Source organism: Cucurbita moschata, unplaced genomic scaffold, assembly GCF_002738365.1.
Source record: "Cucurbita moschata cultivar Rifu unplaced genomic scaffold, Cmos_1.0 Cmo_Scf00015, whole genome shotgun sequence".
Lineage (NCBI taxonomy): Eukaryota > Viridiplantae > Streptophyta > Magnoliopsida > Cucurbitales > Cucurbitaceae > Cucurbita > Cucurbita moschata.
The window spans coordinates 1,469,061-1,488,613 of NW_019268531.1; the positions used below are offsets into that span (position 1 = coordinate 1,469,061).

Consider the following 19,553-nt stretch of genomic DNA (forward strand, 5'->3'; position numbering starts at 1 on the left):
CCAAAAAAAAAAAAAAAAAAAAAAAGAAACAATCATCCTGGTTATACAATTGGGTTGCATTAGGTGTAATTTCTTGTTTTATTAAATGCTTTTGTACCTTTCACCAACCAAATTGTTTAAAGTAGGTTAGAATGTGGATATGAAGTGGATTGCTTGGTTCATGTCTGCTTAGCCCACACCAATTATGTACTAAACCACAATCCTTGCTTACTGTTATTGAGGAAATCTTGGTTGGTACAAATTTTGGTTGTCTTCCATTCCCCTGTACACACAAGGCGATGAAGCCATATGAGCTACCTACTATATATGGAATATATATATTATAAAAAGTCTTATACTTTTAATAATATGAGCTGTTATGACGTACGAAAAACGCTATAAAAAGTCTACGATAGCGTTTTTCGTATGCTATCATATTTATTATTTCTTGTAGTGATTTTTTATTTTTTATTTTTATTTTTTAAATTTCAGCCACTGGTAGAGGTAACTGTCAATTTTGATGTTGAGAATACAATGATTTAATGAGTGGGCTCAAAGCACGTAGTTACCTCTATTGTGTTGGATTATTCTCTAAATATATTTGTTGAGTTGATGCTACAAACAACACAAATGATACAATAATTGTAAAGTTGAATGGCCCATGTGGAGATGGAACTTGAAAATTGTGCCCACACATGGCTCCCATGCCCGAATGGAAATTGGAAAGAGACAGGGACGATTGCAGACTGATGCCTTCAGCACACGAAGACCCAGTTGGGTGCCTATACACTTCGAAATTGGCGGCACACCAAAATAATATAGGTCTAGATATTTTTGGGGGCTCAGTTTCGTGGACTTGTTGGATTTGTTTGTTGTTTGGCCCGTTATTTGTTATGGGCTCAGTGATGCCTAACTCCCCAATTCCCTTCACCCAAAGGAACTAACTCCTATTAGATTGATAAAGAAGAGCTTCATATGTACTAAAACACACAGACTGCTTAATTACATTAACTTGGAACAAAATGTAGGAGTAAATAAGATGGCCATGCAAGGGAAGAAAAAAGAACCTGCAGACCACAATGGACCATATAGAACCCATTACAGACAAACTGCATCTCCCTTGAAAACAGACTCTTTTCATTGACTCACCACCCTAATCTTTCACTAACACCAGACCTCTGCAAATGCCTAAAATTTCATTGCAGAATCTTTGCAACAAACTACACAACATTACTAATTAACACTCCCATTCGACCATTTGACTCAGAGCTGCCCAGTCAATTTCCACAGAAGGAAACTTCTCCAAACAAAATGCTTCTCCTTCACCCCATTGGGAATCTGAAAAATCCAAGAAGCTGATACTTGATTCAGGGGATGATCCGGTGGACAATTCTTCAGACCGTGAAGGAGACGAGGATGAGGATGAGGATGAGGATGAGGTCTCCACTTCGCTTTTCAATTCCGGTTCCCAATAATTGTCAACCACTAAGTTTGACTCCAATGGAGGTGGACTGGTGTTTGCCTTTTCATCCTCAGCAGAACAGAGCTTCTCTGTTTTCCCCTGTTTCAGGCTCTCACAAATTGCTTGAAGTTTCGCGTCCACAGAAGGGTGAAGAGGTTTGAATTCTCCGAATTGGTGTTTGAGATGTGGGAAATTGAGCCTGGCAAACTCCCCACGGAGCTTGTAAGCAGCTTTGTCATAGGCTAAAGCAGCCTCCTCGGACGTGTCGAAGGTCCCAAGCCAAAGCCTGGTTCGGTTCTTTGGGAGTCTGATTTCTGCCACCCATTTTCCCCAGTGCCGCTGCCGGACTCCCCTGTACAGTTTAGTGGGCTTAGATGGAGAGCCAATGAGCTTCATGGGGATGGATTTGGGGGCAAGGAAGTTACAATATTGAGACTGGAAAGAAGAAGAAGAAGAAGAGAGGGAAGACATGGTTTGTGGGGGTAGCTGAATTTGAGCTTGAATTTGGCATATCTGAGAAGGGGTGAGATTGTTTAGGCCGATTGGACCTGATTGCTCAAGACCCATCTGCTCAATTCCCGAGAAGCCTTGAGAAAACAAGCAGGTGCTCGACGGGGAGCAAACAGCAGTACTTAATCTTGGCTGACAAGAAACAGAAGAAGAAGAAGAAGAAGAAGAGTAGGAGGTTGAAACAGCACTTTTCATAAAAGGTTGAAATGCCTTCATTAATTCCTCGCTAAAAGGATCCGAAGAGTAAACCTGCGTTGAAATTCCAGTATAAACATCTATAGCTGCAGCCATGATTGTTGTCAAGAAACTTCAGTAACCCAATACAAGATCCAAAGATAACAAAGTTCTAAACCTTCTTAAAACCAACCTGAGGGACTTCAAAAACACCCTCCAAGTGGATCAAAGCAGAAAACAAAAACCAAAAATATTTACGAAGAAAAAAGAGAAAGCTGGATCTGTAATCTGAATCACCCGAGTTTCATTCAAAGGAGCAGCAGCCTTGTGGGTCTATAACACAAAATGGCAAAACCAAAATGAAAGAAGAAAAAAGAAAGGGAACTCAGAGAAGCGGGGAGAGTAGAGAAGGGGGTGTGGGGGGAAATGGAAGCACTCGATAATACTTGCACAATCAAACAGAGGAGAGCAGAGGAATTAGTTTCCCTCTCTTCTTTGCTTCACGCCTAATTTCAACTTCGCCTGCAAATACAGGTAGCCATCCCACCGTTTATATAACCCCAAACCTCCCCCTTTCTCTCTCTATCTCATACACCCAATTATCTCGTCAACATGAAGATAACACAAATCGAGGTGGAATCTCCAACCATATAAAGCCACGTCAGGATATAGACACGTGGCAGAAGTTTAGCAATGGCCCGCTTGCAAAATTTCAGTGAATTGTATTTGGCAGGATCCATGGTGTACAGTGGGTATAGAATGGCACGCGCAGCCACGTCATTTTCTTATTCCTTATCCTATCGAATCAATTTGTAACGCCCACCATAAGATGACCCTCTGATTCAATTTAACTTTACGTTTTGATATGCCACAAACCAAAAAAGAAAATAAATAATCTGAAAATGATGCTCGATTATACAGTATTTAATTAAGGGTGTCATGTTGTTGTTTGTTTCTAACTTAGGCGAGAAGTTAAAATTGGAAAAGACAATGAATTAGAGGAATTGGTGGGGATGGCGATAAGGACAAATGGAGGAACGCAGAATTGCGGCGGCAGGGTTGGAATTAAGGCGAAGAGCTGCTGCGTGGCCTGTTTCTCTACGCACTCACCAAGAGCCACTTTCTGTTCTTCACGCAAATGGATGGCCTTTCCTCCTTTGCTTACCTTAACCGCAGTTAAGTCAACCCACATCAATCCCAACGCCTGGAGTTGATGCAATTACTATACACCCTGGCCCCTCCTCTCTACCCCTCTGCGTACAGACCAAGCCATGCCAATGGTATTTCCGATCACTAAAATGGTGGGTGGGTCCGACTCTCACGCGCTCCTTCTGCCAACTTAAACGCGCTCCTTCCATCTAAGCCAATTTGCATTACTTTTTTTTCTTTCTTTTTTTTTTTTTAAATCTAAATAAATACGATTCCCGCAATTTCAATGGTTATCTTTACTAAAATAAAGTTTCCATATATCTTTTAATCTTTACTTTATGGTTTACCAAGTTTTCAATTCCATTCCATATATTCTAATTTTTTTTAATTCGTCCTTTTTTTTTTAAAAAAAAACCAATGTATTAGGTATTCTATGTGCTCTATAAATTTATCATCAATCAACTTAAACAATATTCGTCAATAGGGATAGTACTAAAAAAACCGTGAGTGGCTAAATTGAAAAATGTGAAAAATATAAGAGAGTAAATTAAAACTTTTTTAAAAAAACAATAATTACTAAATTGAAAGAAAAATCGGAAAGGTACATTGCTTTAATTAGGAGTAAATGACATTTTAAAATATGATATTGATAAGTCGAACATTTGCTCCTTCATTAAATGAAAAATATTATCCATAGTAAGAGAGAATTTGGCCTCTTCGAAAAGAAAAAAAAAAAAGGCTCTTTGTGTATGTGAGGGGCTAGTTTGCAAAGAAGGAAAGAGTTTAAAGACATTACTATATTCATAGACAACTCGTTGATATCGATTTTCCTTTTTATATATGAACAAGTTTTAAAAGCGACCTTTGATAAAATAAAATATTTTACCATTTTTCCACTTAGACAATTGAGAAATTGAGAAGGGAGAATGATAACTATGTCCTATATACAATAACTAATTTGATTTTCCATTATAAAATTTTCAAATTTGGTCTCAATAGGGAAGCAATAAGTAGGTTAAAAACATAAACAAACAGTTAAGTTTGTTAAAGAAGCAACATTGTCATTTAAAAATGCATAAAATATAAACAAATATTAAATAATAATAATAATTGATCTCACCAAACGCATTAAACAACTTTAGACTTGCTCTTAAAAATGCAAGTTGTGGTTGAAAATGATTCACACCATGGCTTTTCTTTATAAAAAATTAGACAATGCTTAGAATTAGATGAAAACATTAGAAACTTAATTTAAAATATTACTACTGATTGCAAATGAATACATTGGAAAAAGAAATGCTCGGTTTCAAACTTGAAACTGAAACCAAAAAATGTGGATGTTCGTAAGGTGATTATACAAATAGCGGGATTTCTTGAAGAAGAAGCAATTAAAGAGTAAACGACAGAAAGGATCCTTAAAAAAATCACGACTCCTTCACATAGTCTAAATGTTGCCACTAGGAGGATTCAGTCAAATTCAACACATTAGAGGCTAGGGAGAAAATGACCAATAGGCAATGGGCAATTAAAAAATGCAGCAATAGCTGACCATATGCTTGCAGGCACCGCACCATACCGCACTATGCTTTATTGAAGCCAATTAAAATATGAACAGAATGCCGGTGATAAAACTTCAAACACAATGATAGTGCTAAATAAGTCAAGAAATTGGAGAAGCCAATGGAAGATAATATTAACTATTGAGAATCCCTAAGTTGACGTTGAGAAAATTGTCAACTCATATGTAATTTTTTTAAAAAAAAAAAAAAAAAAAAAAAAAAAAAAAAGAAGAAGAAGAAAACAGGGCAACAGCCCACTATGTGAGGAGTGTGGTGGCGCACATAACATATTAGAAGATGCAAATGCCGGCTTACTCTGCTTCGCATCTCTAAAGGCTTCCACAACCACAATCAACTCTACACAGATTGGTTGGACAACTAATTTTAAGACCTAATAAACTAATCTGCAAAGTTCAACCTGGTCGGCACCATCCAATCAAATCAAACTTCCAAGATAATTTTGAACCAACCACCCCTAACCACTAAAATGCAGCTCTCAATTTAGAGTAGCATCTTTAAAAGAGCAAGTTCAAACAAGTTACCTGTCATTATAGCAGTTGTATCAAATATCTCTATCTATCTAATTCAAGGCTCTCATGTACTCTGTAAATAAAACAAACCAACGTTTACTGAAAAATATTAGTCCGAGTAATTATTAAAGCTATTAAATTAAATGATACGATAATTTGACATTTTCTGTCAACCCTATCATATCACCTAGTCCCACAAGATTTGATAAAAGCTACTAAACTACCTAAAATCAATCAAAGACCAAAGCAATTGAAAATATACAGGAAAGCGGAGTCGCAAGGATGAAGATAAGAGCTATTCAAAAATAGACCGGATGATTTTACATGTATTCCAAATTTATAATACAGCTACCCTATCCAGAGTGAGAAGTTCAAAAGTACAAATATGGACAGCATAAGTTACTAACCACACAGCCCACAACCACCAGAATGGCAGGAAAAACAACAGCACGCTAATGCTTCTCCAAAGGCATGCCATTAAGCATCTCCAGATTCATCTTGCAGTCCTCTCTCAGATCTTTGAGGGTAACAAAACTGGTTTGCTGTAGGGAAATAAATAGATAAATAAAAACAAGATTTACCACCGCTAAGTCCTTCCAAGGAAGTAAATGAAAGTGGAGAAGCACATATTCAAGAATCTAAAAAAGTATACTCTCAGGCATACCAGCCAACAATGCCAGAAAATTGTAACTACTTCCAATAATTAAGCTCTTTTGGACTTCCGACACAGTCCTTCCTTAAATTGGTTATTTCAGGGAACTATAATATTTCTACTCTTTCATAGACAGGTTACTTCAAAAGATCACAGTTCAAAGGTAGACGCACATTTCTAATGGGAAAAAAACTTAATATAACTATAAATCCACACTTACAAGTTGGCTGCCTTCGTGAGCAAACATATCTTCCATATGACGGAACAGTGACATCCACTGACCACAAAGATCAAATTCTAGCTTTGATTTGGAAGAATTTCCTTGATCATGATAAGTATCTTTCTCTTTGCTGCTTTTCTGAGCCAAGATGCTCGCATCTTTCTGGCTTTTCTTAAGTGCTGAAAGAATGAAAATACCATGATTATCAATAAGAGGGGCTAACCCAAAAAAACCATGGTATTGTGACTATAAAAGGATGAACAAGTTTACCCGAAATCCGTCCTTTGATGTCCTGGTAATGGAGGTCTGACCAAATGTATGATGCTGGTTACAAAAGCAGACCAATTTAGCATTTCTGAAAACGAATTTTCAATAGCCCATAATTACATGCATAATTGAATAACATTCTAGTTACCTTTCAAGCAGAATGAACAAGAACATGTTTTAAGCAAGTCGTCATACATGCCTAAATTAGCACAATTATCAGTCTTGAATCCTGAGCACCTTTCCAATGCCAGAGACTTGGAACCCTCTGATATAGGTAACCTCGACCATTGAGTGGAGTCATGATTGCTTGAACCAATTTTACCAATGCCAATATCCTTTTCACCATTCCTTGAAACAGGATCAACTGCAGCTTCAGTATCAGCATTGTTCATCATAAATCCAGGACAGTCTTCCTTGTCATCCTCGGGGCAAGTAGGGATTACAGAAGTGGGCAAGCAAGGAAGTCCGAGTGCTTCACTGTCTGTAATTCTGTGCTCATCCTCTTGTTCAGGATGTGCTTCATCATTCGGCAAATTACATTGCACAGTTTCTTTAGCTCTCTCAAACAAAACAGTATCACCTTCACTGGAAGCAGGAGAGCAAGCAGACTCCAGCTTCTCCGTACTAAACCTAGACAGCCCCATTGAATAACAGTTTTCTCCACACGAAAGTTCACAGTTCTCCTTGACATATTCCGCTGCTTGTAGACGCACGTGCTTCGGGCATCTGGATTCTTCATCTTTCCCGTCCACAGGTTTGCCGCACCCATCCCTTGTTTTAATCCCTGAATCACTCAAAATTGACGAAAGCTTTCGTTTGAGCGGACGATTGGTTAGATTTCCAAGAGCCGAACGATTGTGGCCAAACACATCATCAATGTTATCTTCGCGCATTATCGGACACAGGCAGGGGTACTCTAGTCTGATCAACCAATCTATCTCCTAGATCTTCGGCAACTAGAAAGCCTAATCACTCAGGCGGAAAATAAATCCTAAATCTTCATGTTCAAATCCTAGTCGGTGCAGGGGAAAAACACAGGAACCCCAATTTTACAAGATTCTGAAAAAAAATAAAAAATAAAACCGAGCAACCGTGACGTTAACGCACAGACAAAAAGAAAATAAAGCAAAATAAATCAATAAAACCATAAATAACACAGTAACCCTAGAAAAATCGACATTCATCGCCAAAATTGTAAGGTTAGAATCGAATCGGTGAGACGAAAGAAAACCATTGAAATGTTTACTCAGAGAAACGGAGACTCAGATACTAACCCTGCGAAACCTTGAACTTAGATTTGGATTGATTGTCGAGAGGGAGAAAATGCCCAAATTAGAAGAATCGAAGAGCGGCTCTCGGGGAAAACGGAGGAAATTATATTGCCTCTTTTTTTTTTCCCCTTTAATTTATATATAGAGAGAGAAGAAGAAGCGCGAATGATGCAAATGTTGATGCAGGGCCCGCGTTTCCGATTCAAAATGTTGCTTCATTCGCGGTGGCGCGCTTTCCCGGCATGTCTTCATCCCCCCTCCCGCTCCCTCCAAACTCTTTAATTCACTCGATTCGTTGTCATTTTTTGGGTATCTTTTATTTTAAATTTTCGAAAATTGAACTAAATTTTATTTTCACTCATCCAATAAAAAAAAAAAAATCATTTTTAAAATTTGATTACAAATCCAAATGTTTCATTGATAAATATAAAAACATCATAAAATAAATACAAAATTAACTTCAAAATATGTTCCAAAAAACACTTCATGAAGGACAAGGATAAAGTGAAATTGATACTAAGGCAATCAATATGGAATATGCTTAATTCTTAGGCATCCATGCAAATTCTATTAATACTGCTCCAACGAGTAGTAGAAGACGGAGAAAAATGCTTCGGAATTACACTGCAAACTTTCTCTCTCTCTTTCTCTATACATGTTTTTGGCACTAAAAGCCTCCTCCTTTTTTTTTCCCCTCAATTTTCAGTTTTGTTAGGTTAAGAAAACACAAAAACAATACATACATGGACTTATAGATTTACAAACATGTTTATAAAACACTATACATAGCTATAAAGTAGGGCTTTAGAAACCGTAGAAGCTGCTACGCCTTTCGGGTATTACATGCTCTTCTAACTGCACCTTTGGAGTCAAACACGAGTGTCCTTTTCTGAACTTGCTGCTTCTGTTTCTAGCCTCCACCGCCACCCAAAACACTCCACACACTGGCCTATGATCCGAAAATGTAGACTCCCCTCGAACGTAGCACACCTGCTCTATCCCATTCCCCCGCCACAGTATTCTATCACACCTGAACCAACAACAAAACACACAATACTTTGTTACAAATTAAGTATGCATACATACGAATCCCTTTAGAATGTAGTTTTAATGCCCACCATGACGGAGTCCGGCGTTTCTTCTTCGTTTTCGCTGTCTCCCCGGCGTATGAATCTGAGTTCTGAATGTACTTGTAAGTGGGTGCAAATTGAATCCGCCCTTCACTGAACCCAACGAATGCTCTTCCAGCTTCTCTCTCCACGGTCAGCTGCATCGCCACCCCATTTTAATTAAATAAATAAAATTAAAAAAAAAAAAAAACAAGAAAGTGAGCTGATTAATTACCTGGTCGTTGTGCAGCAGTCTGTCCCAATCATTATCGTCTATTAAGGTCCTGGTATCCTCGTAACTCAATGTAACCCGGTAATTCAAGTCACCGAGCCATATTATCCGGCTTCATTTCACAACACCAAATTAAATGATTGATAAAACACAATTTTGAATAATAATTAATAATAATAATAGTGATTAGTAATACTCGTGATCCATAATTCTCTCAGAGGCTCTCCTGTAGGGATTCTTGCAAATCTTGGGAAATTGGGTGCCTTTGAGAATCTCAGCTGCATCCAAGTTTCTTTTCAGTTCGTCCCCTTCCTTCTCACCAGATGCCAAGTGGCTGCAAACGAAGCAGAAGCTCGTCTCATGCACCGACATGCTAATGGATATGCACCCCTGCAAAATAAAGTGGACTAACTTAAGGAATGATCATGGGTTTATAATCAAACAATATCATATCATAATTAATTGTTTCTAAGTTAATGACCTTGTTTCCGAGGCGACACATTATCCCTCTTCGAACCGTGGAGACTCTAAGATGAGCAATATGAGGGACCAACTCCTGTTGAGCCCAAACGGAAAGGAACAAACCCACCATTTGCTTGCTTGCAATGAGCTTGTATTTGGTGTTGTCCTCATCCACGAATTTGGAGGAAGAAATATCGGAATTTGAAATGAATTCAAATTCCTCATCGTGTAACTCTGGGGATGAGGTCCCCTCGTTCAGCTTCCTCCGCCTTCTCTCTCTGGTCCCCACTTCAATTGGACAGTTACATGCCTTGAGCGCACCACAGTCCATAGGCCTCAGACTCCTGCTCAGCACTTTTAGCGACGCCTTTCTGAAGAAAGGAAGCGACTTTGAATCCTTTGAGGGTGCTTTTGTGGACCCATGATCCGAAGCAACAAAAAAGGAGTCGTAATGAGTGTTGGGTTTGTTTATAGCCTTGTCTATCAAACCTAGCCACTTTGCTGCGGGTTCGTTGTCTTCTAGAACAAGCACATTCCCCGCATTTAGAGGAACAATTTCCTGAAACCCAATCACATAAATGTCCGCACATTCTTCCACTTGTAAGAACTCTTCCAGGTTCATCCCATCGTTGGGAGTTCTCCCTCCCACATTCCACGTGCCTGCAAAAACTCTATAATTCTTGGTCTCATTGGGTGGAGTTAAGGATGGCTCAAACATGGACATGTTTAAGCTTTCGATTCCTGGACTTGTTCGTCTCTCTGAGTGGCTCTTCTTGATTCTGGGGGATTGCTCCATGCAACTCCCTTCCCTTTAAAATTAAAAATAAATAAAAATATGGATGGTGAGGGATTAAGAAAAAGAAAAAGAAAAAGAAAAAGAAATGCATACCCATTTTTCCTTTTGGTCCCTGATGTAGTGGGGCGGGGAGATTGGAGGGGGTAGCGATAGGGGGAGACAGGGCGCGGCGTTGTTGGGGTTTCCCATTTGGACCTACTTCGGATTAGTGGCATGATTGGAGGTTGGGTCCTTGAACCCGGAATTCCATGGCATTCTTATGGGGAAAGAAGGCACCAGAAATGGTGGGTGGGTGGGGGAGGGGGGGAAACGGGCTGGTGGGTTAACCAGCCGGTGAATATGAACGAAGAGGTTCTTAAGTGGTTTGGTTTGTGTGGGGTATAAGTATTTAGGAAAACAAAGGAGAACAAGTTTGAGAAGTGATTGCTTTCAATTGTTGCGGGCTCAGATTTTGGCGCCAAACCTTCCGGAGAAGAGTAGGAATGAATGGATCAAATTTGTTACACCGCAACTCCTCCTCATCCGCCAATCTTAATCTCAACTCTCCACCCATATATCAAACAATTTTAAAACATTACATCTTTTCTTTTTATAAAAAGAATTAAATAATTGTGTTTGCTGTTAAAGATATTATTCAAATTTCTTATAAATTAACTATTCTAATAATTCTATTACCTTATTTAATTTTATATAATTAAATTAATAATTTTAAGTAATTAGATTTTAATTTCATTGCAAATAAATCTAAATAATTATCCTTAAATTTTAATTTAATTTTCATTTAATAATAAGTATACTACGCACAAACAATTATCCTCAAATAAATTATTTAATAAAACTATATAAATATTTCATTGTAAATATTTAGTTCAGCTTATATTTCAATTTCAATGGTGAAATGTTGTATTAGTAGAGTAAATTATATTATATACTTATAAATCTTATATCATTATAATAATATATTAATAAAATAATAATATGCCTTAAATTGTAATTTAACTTTTATTCATTGATAAATATACTAGAAATACAATGCATTGTGTTTAGTTACCAACCTTAATAATTATTCTTGAATAAATAATTTTAATAAAATTATACAAATATTTAATTATAAATAATAAATACCTCATCAAATTAAATAATTAAATATACATGTTATAGCTCAAAGTCAAATTATTGTGTATTAATATGATAATAATACTAATAAAGTGTAAAATAGTAAAAAAGAAAAAAAAACAAATGTAAAATATAAGTAAAAAAAAGTATAAGAAAAAAAAATTTCACAGCGGTTTTGATGAGTAAGAAATTTTTTGTCTCACCATATTGTTCCCTTTTTCGACATAATTGATAGGGATCTACTTTTGTTTTGATCTGTCACGACCTAATTTTCAAAGTTTCGAAAAACCGAATCGAGATTAAAAGACGAAAGATAAAAAAAAAGTTTAAAAGAAGATAAAATAGAACATAAAAATCGGATAAAATTTAAAATTAAAAAAAAAAAGAAAGTCAAGGACACTAAAATTTAATTCAAATATTATGGGAAATACAAATATAAAAGAAAATACAAAATACTCCAATTATGAAAACCGACTAAGCTCCGGAATGACACTCCTCTGTGATAGTACAGCTCTTGAATATCTCCTCACCTCGACCGGTACAAAAGGGGAAGACGGTGTGAGTATAAAAATATACTCAGTAAGATCCCTATTTGTAGGCTTTAATCGCATCCTAAGCTTTAACATATTCCCATGGACTTTTCTTGAGCTGTATGACGTCTAGTTCTGGCCTTAGCTCCTTGGGATTTCTTTGGTTATTTGTCCTTTCATTTATACTCTAAGAGTTCCTTTACGTCGACCTGTGTTTGACTGGTGCCCTGTGAGTAGCTACCTCGCCGCCATGGCTATGAGGCTACTTGGTATCTTACCTAGGGAGTGAGCTGCAACTCCCTGTTCGGGGAGGGCTACCCCCTTTAACCCATCCAACTAAAGTTTCGTGCATGCATAACAAAGCGACTCCTACAAGTATTTCTTCCCAAAGTTCCATGTGGTGACTTACATGATTCACGCATGCCCTTTATTTAGCGTTTCTACACAAATAGCGTGTCCAAAAATACTATTTTCCCCAATTAGATCCTATTTCATAAAAATAGGGTTAGAATTGGAATCGGGAGGAAAATCAGGAAAACAGAAGTTGAACGGGACGAAAACGAGCTTACACACACTCCCCCGTGCGGGCTCTATAAACGCCTCCTCACTCCCAACCGTGAGATCTATATGTACAGGTAGTACTCGACTGTGACACCTCCCTCATCCATATAATATATAAATTTTTAATGTTTATTAAGAATGAAAATAGATCGGGTACTACCTATACATGTAGATGTCACAACCGGGAGCGAGGAGGCATTTACAGCGCGTGCGCAGAGGAAAAAAGAAGAAAAAAAAAAGTGAAACAATTATTCAAAGTGGTGCAAAATGGTTGACCACGTTAAGTAGGCTGTACCAAATTAAAAGCTGCACATACGTACTTTTGGTGTTCAAAACTAATCTATGTTCCATGTTGAATTGAAGTGTTTAGAGATTGAGATTGAAAATGTACCATTAATTTGCAAACTCAACAGTAGTTTAATCCACTAATGATCTACTCCCACTAAGGGATGGATGCTGTTGAATCACTCAACACAACAGCCTTCACAGAAGCTTCCTTCTTTAGAGAAGACCACCAAATTAAAAAAAAAAGAAAAAGAAAAAAAAGAGGATACAAATTGCTGAGAGCTTCTCCTAAGAACAATTACATCAAACACAAACTTTGAAAGCAGAAGAGAGGCACAATCTCTCTCAAAACTCTCCTCCTTCCAATCACTTGTATTCCAATATCATGTTATTCTCAGGAGCAAGCCCAACGCACGCCCTCAGAATGTTCTCCAACATCGCCCTTTGCTTTGATAGCGCATTCACCACTGGTGTGCCTGGAGGAACCTGTTTTAACACATACCCTCAACTGTTATATGAGCTCCACTGTAGCTTTAACTCAAAGTTCACATCAATTTTGTACTTACAAGAGGCGCCTTGGTCAGGTAGCTCAGTATTGTAGCTACTGGATGGAAAGAATGGAACTTCACCTGCAAAAAACCAACCAACTCAGCTTCAATTTTCCATTTTTTTTTTTAAAAGCTTCCAAAGATGCAACCAATCCTTAAACTGAACTTAAACCCACCTCTCCTTCAGCCTTGAGCTGGATGCGAGAACTTAGCTCAGCAAGCAGAACCAGATCAAGAATAATGGGAGCAGCCAAGAGGGAGTCCTCGCATGTGTTGTGCATCACTATGGTACTCTTTCCACCCATGAATATCTCTGATGTGTACTCATCCATGGCTCTCTTGCTGTCTCCAACGTATGGCACATACTAAAACACCCCAACACTTAAATCAGCCAAAACCATAAACAAACACAGGAAACACTTCAATAAGCAAAACAAAGAAGCACCTTGATCACTACAACATGGTCTGGATGCTCCCCAGGCTCGTACAGGATGCCATTGCTTGACACCATGTCGTCCACCACATTGCTCTTTGATATTTCCTTGGAGCGGAACGTTTGTGGGGCAGACAGGTTCATTCCATCATTGTTTCCAAGATGGTTGTAGCTCACAATCGAAGTTGGCTGTAATCAAAACATAGTAACAAATAAGAGAAGGATTTCACTGGTTTACTGGGTTAGTTGAATACCAAACAATTTGTGTCAAGATTTTACCTTAATGCCAGCACCAACTAGAAAATCCACTAGGACAGATTTCATCTTGGTTTGACCACTCTTAAAATCATCTCCTCCGATCAAACTGTTCCTCCTAATAGCTAAATCAATCAACCCTGAAATTGAAAGATTATCAGAATGTTTGATGCCTGTGATCATTACCAGTAAGAGAGCTGAAATGTTAAGGTTAGATGATACCTGGGACGAAGGTGTTTTGTGGGCTTCCGTTGATAAAAGGGACATTCTCAAGAACACAGGCTATCGCATACAAGGTAGAAGGAGATATTTCAGCCTCATTCTTGTCCAGTGAAGCTAAGAGGCTCTCCATTGTGTCATTCAGCCCCACAACTAAATTGCTGTATCTCTCCGTGTTGGCAGTCCAAAGCACAACAACTTTATCCACTTTACTCTTCTCTTTAAACTCCCTAATCACCACATTAGGAGGACCCAGAGAATTAGAATCTTTAAAAAAGAAAATTGCATGTACCAAAACGAAAACTAGAGTAGCATATTACTTGATATCATTTATAACTTGTTGGACTTGTTCTCTCTTGGTTCCTTTAATCACATTATTAGCTCGTGAACCTTGATTAGCAGCAATGAAATCAGGGTCGTAAATCCCAGGGAGTGGGACCATGGATTCCATGTAGGGCCTCAGCTGCTTTTGCAGGTCAATATCAAACACCTTGGCCCTCGCCATGGCGTCTGCCAAGTTCATGTCACTAATGTCCCACCCACCAAACACAATCTCATCTGGATTAACCTGTAGATTAACAATATAATGGGACATTAACAAAACACATATTTGATTAACAGAACCCTCCAACCCATTTAGACTAAAAGTCAGTACCATAGGGAGCAGACTTTTGAATGGGGCATAGATCTCCTCGCCATTGTAGGAACCCACACGGATGGACGAAGCTTGAGTCAATGACCCAAAATAGTTGGCTTGTTGAACTTTATCCTTAGTTGCCCAGGAGATCCCTCTGAGAATATTTTAATACATTCAGAAGAAACTAAAATGACATTTCTTGTTCACATTTAAGAACATTTGAGAAATCTTACTCTCGATTGGCAATAACACCGCCAGTAAGAGTGGAACCATTATTTCCACCCCATCCAACGAGCATAACCCTGCACAATACATAACCAAATTTCTTGTTGTAAAGAGGATGAAAAAGAAAATAATCAAAACAACAAATTATAAAGATGATAGACACAAACCCAAGTTTTGGAACGCTGGTTTGAGTCTTGAATTCGTATTGAACAGTCTTGGGCTTCACCGTCCACTGGAAGCTACCATTCTTATTCTCATGGACAAGTTCTGTGGTCTCATAGCTATACACGGAATGAATCTCATTCGCAGTGTACTTCACATTGGGGCTCTCAACCTTAAAGCTCTCAATGAACATTTTCTCCTTTCTCTCTTAGAAATGCAAGAAGAAGAAAAAAAACTAGAAATTTTCCACTCAACCAAACAAGCACAGGCTGTCTCTACCTCAGACTGCTGGGTATGTGCTCGATGGCTTCCTTTTATGAACGAAAATGCATGCGTTTCGTTTACACGTGGCATGATATGAATGGGGGTATGGCCCACTAAAGCTTTTGGCTTTACACCAAGGATTTGAGATGGTGAGAAATTGAATTAATAAGAAAAATGTGTGATTCTGAGGAAAAGTGCGTACTGTGGTGATACGTGGTGAGAAAATTCTGGTCCTCTATCAGAGTCAACAGTAAATTAAATAATGAAATTATATGTATGTCCTCTTATTTTTGGTCGTTTTGTGGGCGCTTCTGGACATTCCTAGAAAAAAAGAGAAGAAAGGAGAACATGTGGTTGAAGGCACAGATGACGAGAGAGCAACAGCCTATGTGGCGGTGAAGGAAGGGATGGGCTCTCTGTTATTGCCATGCACAGGGCGTCTTGTGACCTTGTAATAAGTTTCTCCTTTCTGGCTCTTACCCCACCGCCCCTTCCTTCATGCTTAATGCAAATAATTACACTAAAAAACAACAGTGTTACAGTAAATGAATTCGTAAAGGGTAATCCAGAATGTTGTTTTTTTGTCCAATAGGTGGGGGATGGAGGCCCCATCCTCGGGGCTTCCATTATTTGTTTCATTTTGTGGACTTTATGGTACCCCACCATTCTTAACAATACAGGGCGTTATGGTGAGGCTTTGATGTAGACCAAAAGATGATTTAAAGTCCAGTATAAATGAAGGCAAAGGCAAAGGAAAAGGAGTCACATGGCCCTAAACACTGTGGAAGTTCGAAATGGGCTTCATCATCTCTTTTCCTTTTTCTTTACATTTCTACCGAAAGTTGTTTTCTTTTTCCCTCCCCACTTTTCCCAAGAGTCTGGTAGTTGTGAATGTGATGGACACAACACCTCGTGAATTGACAAGGCCTCGTCCGTGACATGGTTAATGTTATATTCTGGAGTGTGGTAGATTTCTTCTAACTTATTTCAAGGCTGTTCAATTATTGCAACCAATTATAGAGAGAAGAGGAGCAGGAGGTTATATTATAAAGTGGGGCTCTTGAAACAAACACCATTCCTTTGGACTTTCCCATCAAACTTTAGTTGGAATGGACTTAAAGTTCATACTAACTAGACAAACACATGTCCTTCCTTCCTTCCCTCCCTCACTTATTCATCCAAATTGTAAAAAAAATACGAACCCCATTAATTATATGTACATTTTGACATTCAACATTGCCTAGTAACATGTACTCTGCTATTTATGAAAGAATGAACTGTTTGATTATGCTAATATTGTTACATCTCTGTGCATCAAAGAATCTCTCCCAAGAACATCATCTATCACTCTTTTACAGATGAAGTAATGAAAGAATGAAAGAATGAACTCTGTTTGTTATGTTCAGACTACATTCTTTGGTTTCAGTTACCTTAGTAGCGATCGAGAATGTTTAAGTAAGACGTTAAGATGCGGCTTTCGGTGAGCCATGCAGAATACATTCTTTACCTCAGCTGCCATCTGTTTCAATTCACCACATTTTCATCAGTTGGTTGGGAAAAAATGTTTCCTTTATGCGTATAAAGAAAGACCTGTAACTAAACCTTTCCAATTCCCAGTCTTTCCCTTGCATAAGGAGCTGATCTCAGTTGATACCCAGGCGACGATGGAGGGGATTTTCGACTACTTTCCTCTCTGCAATGCAGCTTCCCATTTGCTCTGTTTCGGGTTGTTATGGTGGATGAAGTCTTCCACTTCCCCTGCAATATGCTTGGGAGGGTCGATTCCTGGTACAAAAATTACCAATATCAGAGATGACCCACGAAGAGGAATTCTGTTTAGATGAGATGACTCACCAGAAATAGAACAGTAGCACAATGCTTGAGGACCTCCAAGTTCATACGAACATCATCAAGGCTCCTGCACAAAGAACTTATGTGAACCAAGGTGGCATGACACACGCACACAAAGGGAGGGAGTTAACCGATTGTATGTATACCTGTGCTTTTGCTGCCCCAGCTGAAAGTAAGAAGCCAATGATGCCATCTAAACATGAAACACTTCAAAACATGAGAACTATTCTGAATGTAGTGATTACACATTGCTGTATGTTATGATTTTAACGGTTTACCTTCATGTTCCCTGCTCTCTTGCCAAACTTGTGAGTTAAGATTCCTAAGGAATCAACCATCCCAACTGGGGTAGGAGCAGGCCTGCCAATCTCCGCGAACGCCTCCCTAATACGTGTTAGACGAACACGACTCTCCACAATGGTATGATATTGTCCACTTTGAGCATAAGCTCTCATGGCTTTGCTTTGGGCTTCCCCAAAAGGCCTCATACCAATGGAGTTAGTATTCCTCACTTATAAACCCATGATCACACCCTAAATTAGTCGATGTGGGACTTCCATCATCCAACACCTCCCCTCGAACAAAGTGCGCCTCCCCTTAATCGAGGCTCGACTCCTTTGGAGTCTTAGTCATTTTTGACTGCCTTCAAGGAGGGGCTTGGCTCCTTTTTCTTTAAGAGTTCTTTGTTCGATATTTGAGGATTCGAGGATTTACCCATCTATTGGCACGACTAAGTTTAGGGCATGGCTCTGATACCATGTTAGACGAACACGACTCTCCACAATGGTATGATATTGTCCACTTTGAGCATAAGCTCTCATGGCTTTGCTTTGGGCTTCCCCAAAAGGCCTCATACCAATGGAGTTAGTATTCCTCACTTATAAACCCATGATCACACCCTAAATTAGTCGATGTGGGACTTCCATCATCCAACACCTCCCCTCGAACAAAGTGCGCCTCCCCTTAATCGAGGCTCGACTCCTTTGGAGTCTTAGTCATTTTTGACTGCCTTCAAGGAGGGGCTTGGCTCCTTTTTCTTTAAGAGTTCTTTGTTCGATATTTGAGGATTCGAGGATTTACCCATCTATTGGCACGACTAAGTTTAGGGCATGGCTCTGATACCATGTTAGACGAACACGACTCTCCACAATGGTATGATATTGTCCACTTTGAGCATAAGCTCTCATGGCTTTGCTTTGGGCTTCCCCAAAAGGCCTCATACCAATGGAGTTAGTATTCCTCACTTATAAACCCATGATCACACCCTAAATTAGTCGATGTGGGACTTCCATCATCCAACACCTCCCCTCGAACAAAGTGCGCCTCCCCTTAATCGAGGCTCGACTCCTTTGGAGTCTTAGTCATTTTTGACTGCCTTCGAGGAGGGGCTTAGCTCCTTTTCTTTAAGAGTTCTTTGTTCGATATTTGAGGATTTACCAATCTATTGGCACGACTAAGTTTAGGGCATGGCTCTGATACCATGTTAGACGAACACGACTCTCCACAATGGTATGATATTGTCCACTTTGAGCATAAGCTCTCATGGCTTTGCTTTGGGCTTCCCCAAAAGGCCTCATACCAATGGAGTTAGTATTCCTCACTTATAAACCCATGATCACACCCTAAATTAGTCGATGTGAGACTTCCATCATCCAACAATACGAACACAATCGAATCTTCGAATGTTATGGCCTGCCCATATCCTTCCATTCAAGATGCTGAAAATCTTGTCTGCAACTTCCTCAAACAATGGCGCAGTGGCAACGATTTCTCTTGTTATCCCATCAGGTCGGGTGGACCTCAATGAAACAGCCGACAGATCCTTCGGCCTGATGAGGGTAGCAAAGCTCTGAAGCTCCACAAGCTTCATGGGGCAGATGACAATAGCACCGAATTCCAATACTCGAAACCGTTGCCCGATTCTATTGGGCACTGTAGTTTCCAAGTCGAAGAAGACGATCTCAGCTTCCATAAAGTTTTGTGCATCTTCTTAATATCCAACGGATATAAATGGGTGAAGAAAGGAGAGGAGTCTTGGTGGTGAGGGTTTGATTATCTTGAACTTAAAGTCAAGGGGTTGGTCCATGGATGAAGA

The 19,553-nt window shown here is 39.0% G+C and overlaps 5 protein-coding genes across 6 annotated transcripts; all 5 read right to left on the bottom strand.

Moving 5' to 3' along the window:
• Nucleotides 1–905: 905 nt before the first annotated feature.
• Nucleotides 906–16,866, bottom strand: LOC111453173 (ethylene-responsive transcription factor ERF060-like). The gene is made up of 3 exons (XM_023094158.1): nucleotides 16,856–16,866; nucleotides 2,692–2,697; nucleotides 906–2,647 (listed from the first exon to the last, which is right to left on the bottom strand). Exon 3 carries the CDS (start codon nucleotides 2,240–2,242, stop codon nucleotides 1,217–1,219), a length of 1,026 nt encoding a protein of 341 aa, XP_022949926.1. The 5' UTR covers nucleotides 2,243–2,647; nucleotides 2,692–2,697; nucleotides 16,856–16,866; the 3' UTR covers nucleotides 906–1,216.
• Nucleotides 5,623–7,901, bottom strand: LOC111453172. The gene is made up of 5 exons (XM_023094157.1): nucleotides 7,777–7,901; nucleotides 6,651–7,561; nucleotides 6,506–6,559; nucleotides 6,236–6,414; nucleotides 5,623–5,905 (listed from the first exon to the last, which is right to left on the bottom strand). The coding sequence occupies exons 2-5, from the start codon at nucleotides 7,393–7,395 to the stop codon at nucleotides 5,816–5,818; spliced, it is 1,068 nt and encodes a 355-aa protein (XP_022949925.1). The 5' UTR covers nucleotides 7,396–7,561; nucleotides 7,777–7,901; the 3' UTR covers nucleotides 5,623–5,815.
• On the bottom strand, nucleotides 8,578–10,518 carry LOC111453171 (type I inositol polyphosphate 5-phosphatase 5-like). Its single transcript, XM_023094156.1, has 6 exons — nucleotides 10,466–10,518; nucleotides 9,596–10,385; nucleotides 9,311–9,504; nucleotides 9,118–9,226; nucleotides 8,892–9,040; nucleotides 8,578–8,803 (listed from the first exon to the last, which is right to left on the bottom strand). The coding sequence occupies exons 2-6, from the start codon at nucleotides 10,370–10,372 to the stop codon at nucleotides 8,578–8,580; spliced, it is 1,455 nt and encodes a 484-aa protein (XP_022949924.1). The 5' UTR covers nucleotides 10,373–10,385; nucleotides 10,466–10,518.
• On the bottom strand, nucleotides 12,930–15,628 carry LOC111453170 (inositol-3-phosphate synthase). Of its 2 annotated transcripts, XM_023094155.1 has the most exons (10): nucleotides 15,349–15,628; nucleotides 15,190–15,258; nucleotides 14,975–15,110; nucleotides 14,640–14,887; nucleotides 14,323–14,549; nucleotides 14,125–14,240; nucleotides 13,858–14,034; nucleotides 13,589–13,777; nucleotides 13,431–13,493; nucleotides 12,930–13,350 (listed from the first exon to the last, which is right to left on the bottom strand). In XM_023094155.1, the coding sequence occupies exons 1-10, from the start codon at nucleotides 15,534–15,536 to the stop codon at nucleotides 13,231–13,233; spliced, it is 1,533 nt and encodes a 510-aa protein (XP_022949923.1). In that variant the 5' UTR covers nucleotides 15,537–15,628; the 3' UTR covers nucleotides 12,930–13,230. The 2 variants fall into 2 exon arrangements, with proteins under 2 accessions (XP_022949923.1, XP_022949922.1); XM_023094154.1 differs by having other exon boundaries at nucleotides 15,190–15,628.
• Nucleotides 16,668–19,430, bottom strand: LOC111453460 (protein NEN4-like). The gene is made up of 6 exons (XM_023094580.1): nucleotides 19,122–19,430; nucleotides 17,737–17,850; nucleotides 17,605–17,651; nucleotides 17,462–17,525; nucleotides 17,210–17,392; nucleotides 16,668–17,126 (listed from the first exon to the last, which is right to left on the bottom strand). Exons 1-6 carry the CDS (start codon nucleotides 19,428–19,430, stop codon nucleotides 17,034–17,036), a joined length of 810 nt encoding a protein of 269 aa, XP_022950348.1. The 3' UTR covers nucleotides 16,668–17,033.
• Between the last annotated feature and the right edge of the window lie 123 nt (nucleotides 19,431–19,553).

What these genes read in the sequence shown, in the direction of transcription:
- LOC111453173 (XM_023094158.1), bottom strand. Translation starts at nt 2,242, where the DNA reads ATGGCTGCAGCTATAGATGTTTATACTGGAATTTCAACGCAGGTTTAC.
- LOC111453172 (XM_023094157.1), bottom strand. Translation starts at nt 7,395, where the DNA reads ATGCGCGAAGATAACATTGATGATGTGTTTGGCCACAATCGTTCGGCT. An exon ending in TTGTTCATTCTGCTTGAAAG is followed by an intron (nt 6,560 to 6,650) that starts GTAACTAGAATG and finishes TTTTGTAACCAG; the next exon opens with CATCATACATTTGGTCAGAC. An exon ending in CATCAAAGGACGGATTTCGG is followed by an intron (nt 6,415 to 6,505) that starts GTAAACTTGTTC and finishes TCATTCTTTCAG; the next exon opens with CACTTAAGAAAAGCCAGAAA.
- LOC111453171 (XM_023094156.1), bottom strand. Translation starts at nt 10,372, where the DNA reads ATGGAGCAATCCCCCAGAATCAAGAAGAGCCACTCAGAGAGACGAACA. An exon ending in TGTGTCGCCTCGGAAACAAG is followed by an intron (nt 9,505 to 9,595) that starts GTCATTAACTTA and finishes TTTATTTTGCAG; the next exon opens with GGGTGCATATCCATTAGCAT. An exon ending in AAACGCCGGACTCCGTCATG is followed by an intron (nt 8,804 to 8,891) that starts GTGGGCATTAAA and finishes TTGTTGGTTCAG; the next exon opens with GTGTGATAGAATACTGTGGC.
- LOC111453170 (XM_023094154.1), bottom strand. Translation starts at nt 15,536, where the DNA reads ATGTTCATTGAGAGCTTTAAGGTTGAGAGCCCCAATGTGAAGTACACT. An exon ending in TCAAAAGTCTGCTCCCTATG is followed by an intron (nt 14,888 to 14,974) that starts GTACTGACTTTT and finishes GTTAATCTACAG; the next exon opens with GTTAATCCAGATGAGATTGT. An exon ending in AGCTCAAGGCTGAAGGAGAG is followed by an intron (nt 13,494 to 13,588) that starts GTGGGTTTAAGT and finishes GGTTTTTTGCAG; the next exon opens with GTGAAGTTCCATTCTTTCCA.
- LOC111453460 (XM_023094580.1), bottom strand. Translation starts at nt 19,430, where the DNA reads ATGGAAGCTGAGATCGTCTTCTTCGACTTGGAAACTACAGTGCCCAAT. An exon ending in TTCGAAGATTCGATTGTGTT is followed by an intron (nt 17,851 to 19,121) that starts CGTATTGTTGGA and finishes GTTCGTCTAACA; the next exon opens with CGTATTAGGGAGGCGTTCGC. An exon ending in CTGGGGCAGCAAAAGCACAG is followed by an intron (nt 17,526 to 17,604) that starts GTATACATACAA and finishes TTCTTTGTGCAG; the next exon opens with GAGCCTTGATGATGTTCGTA.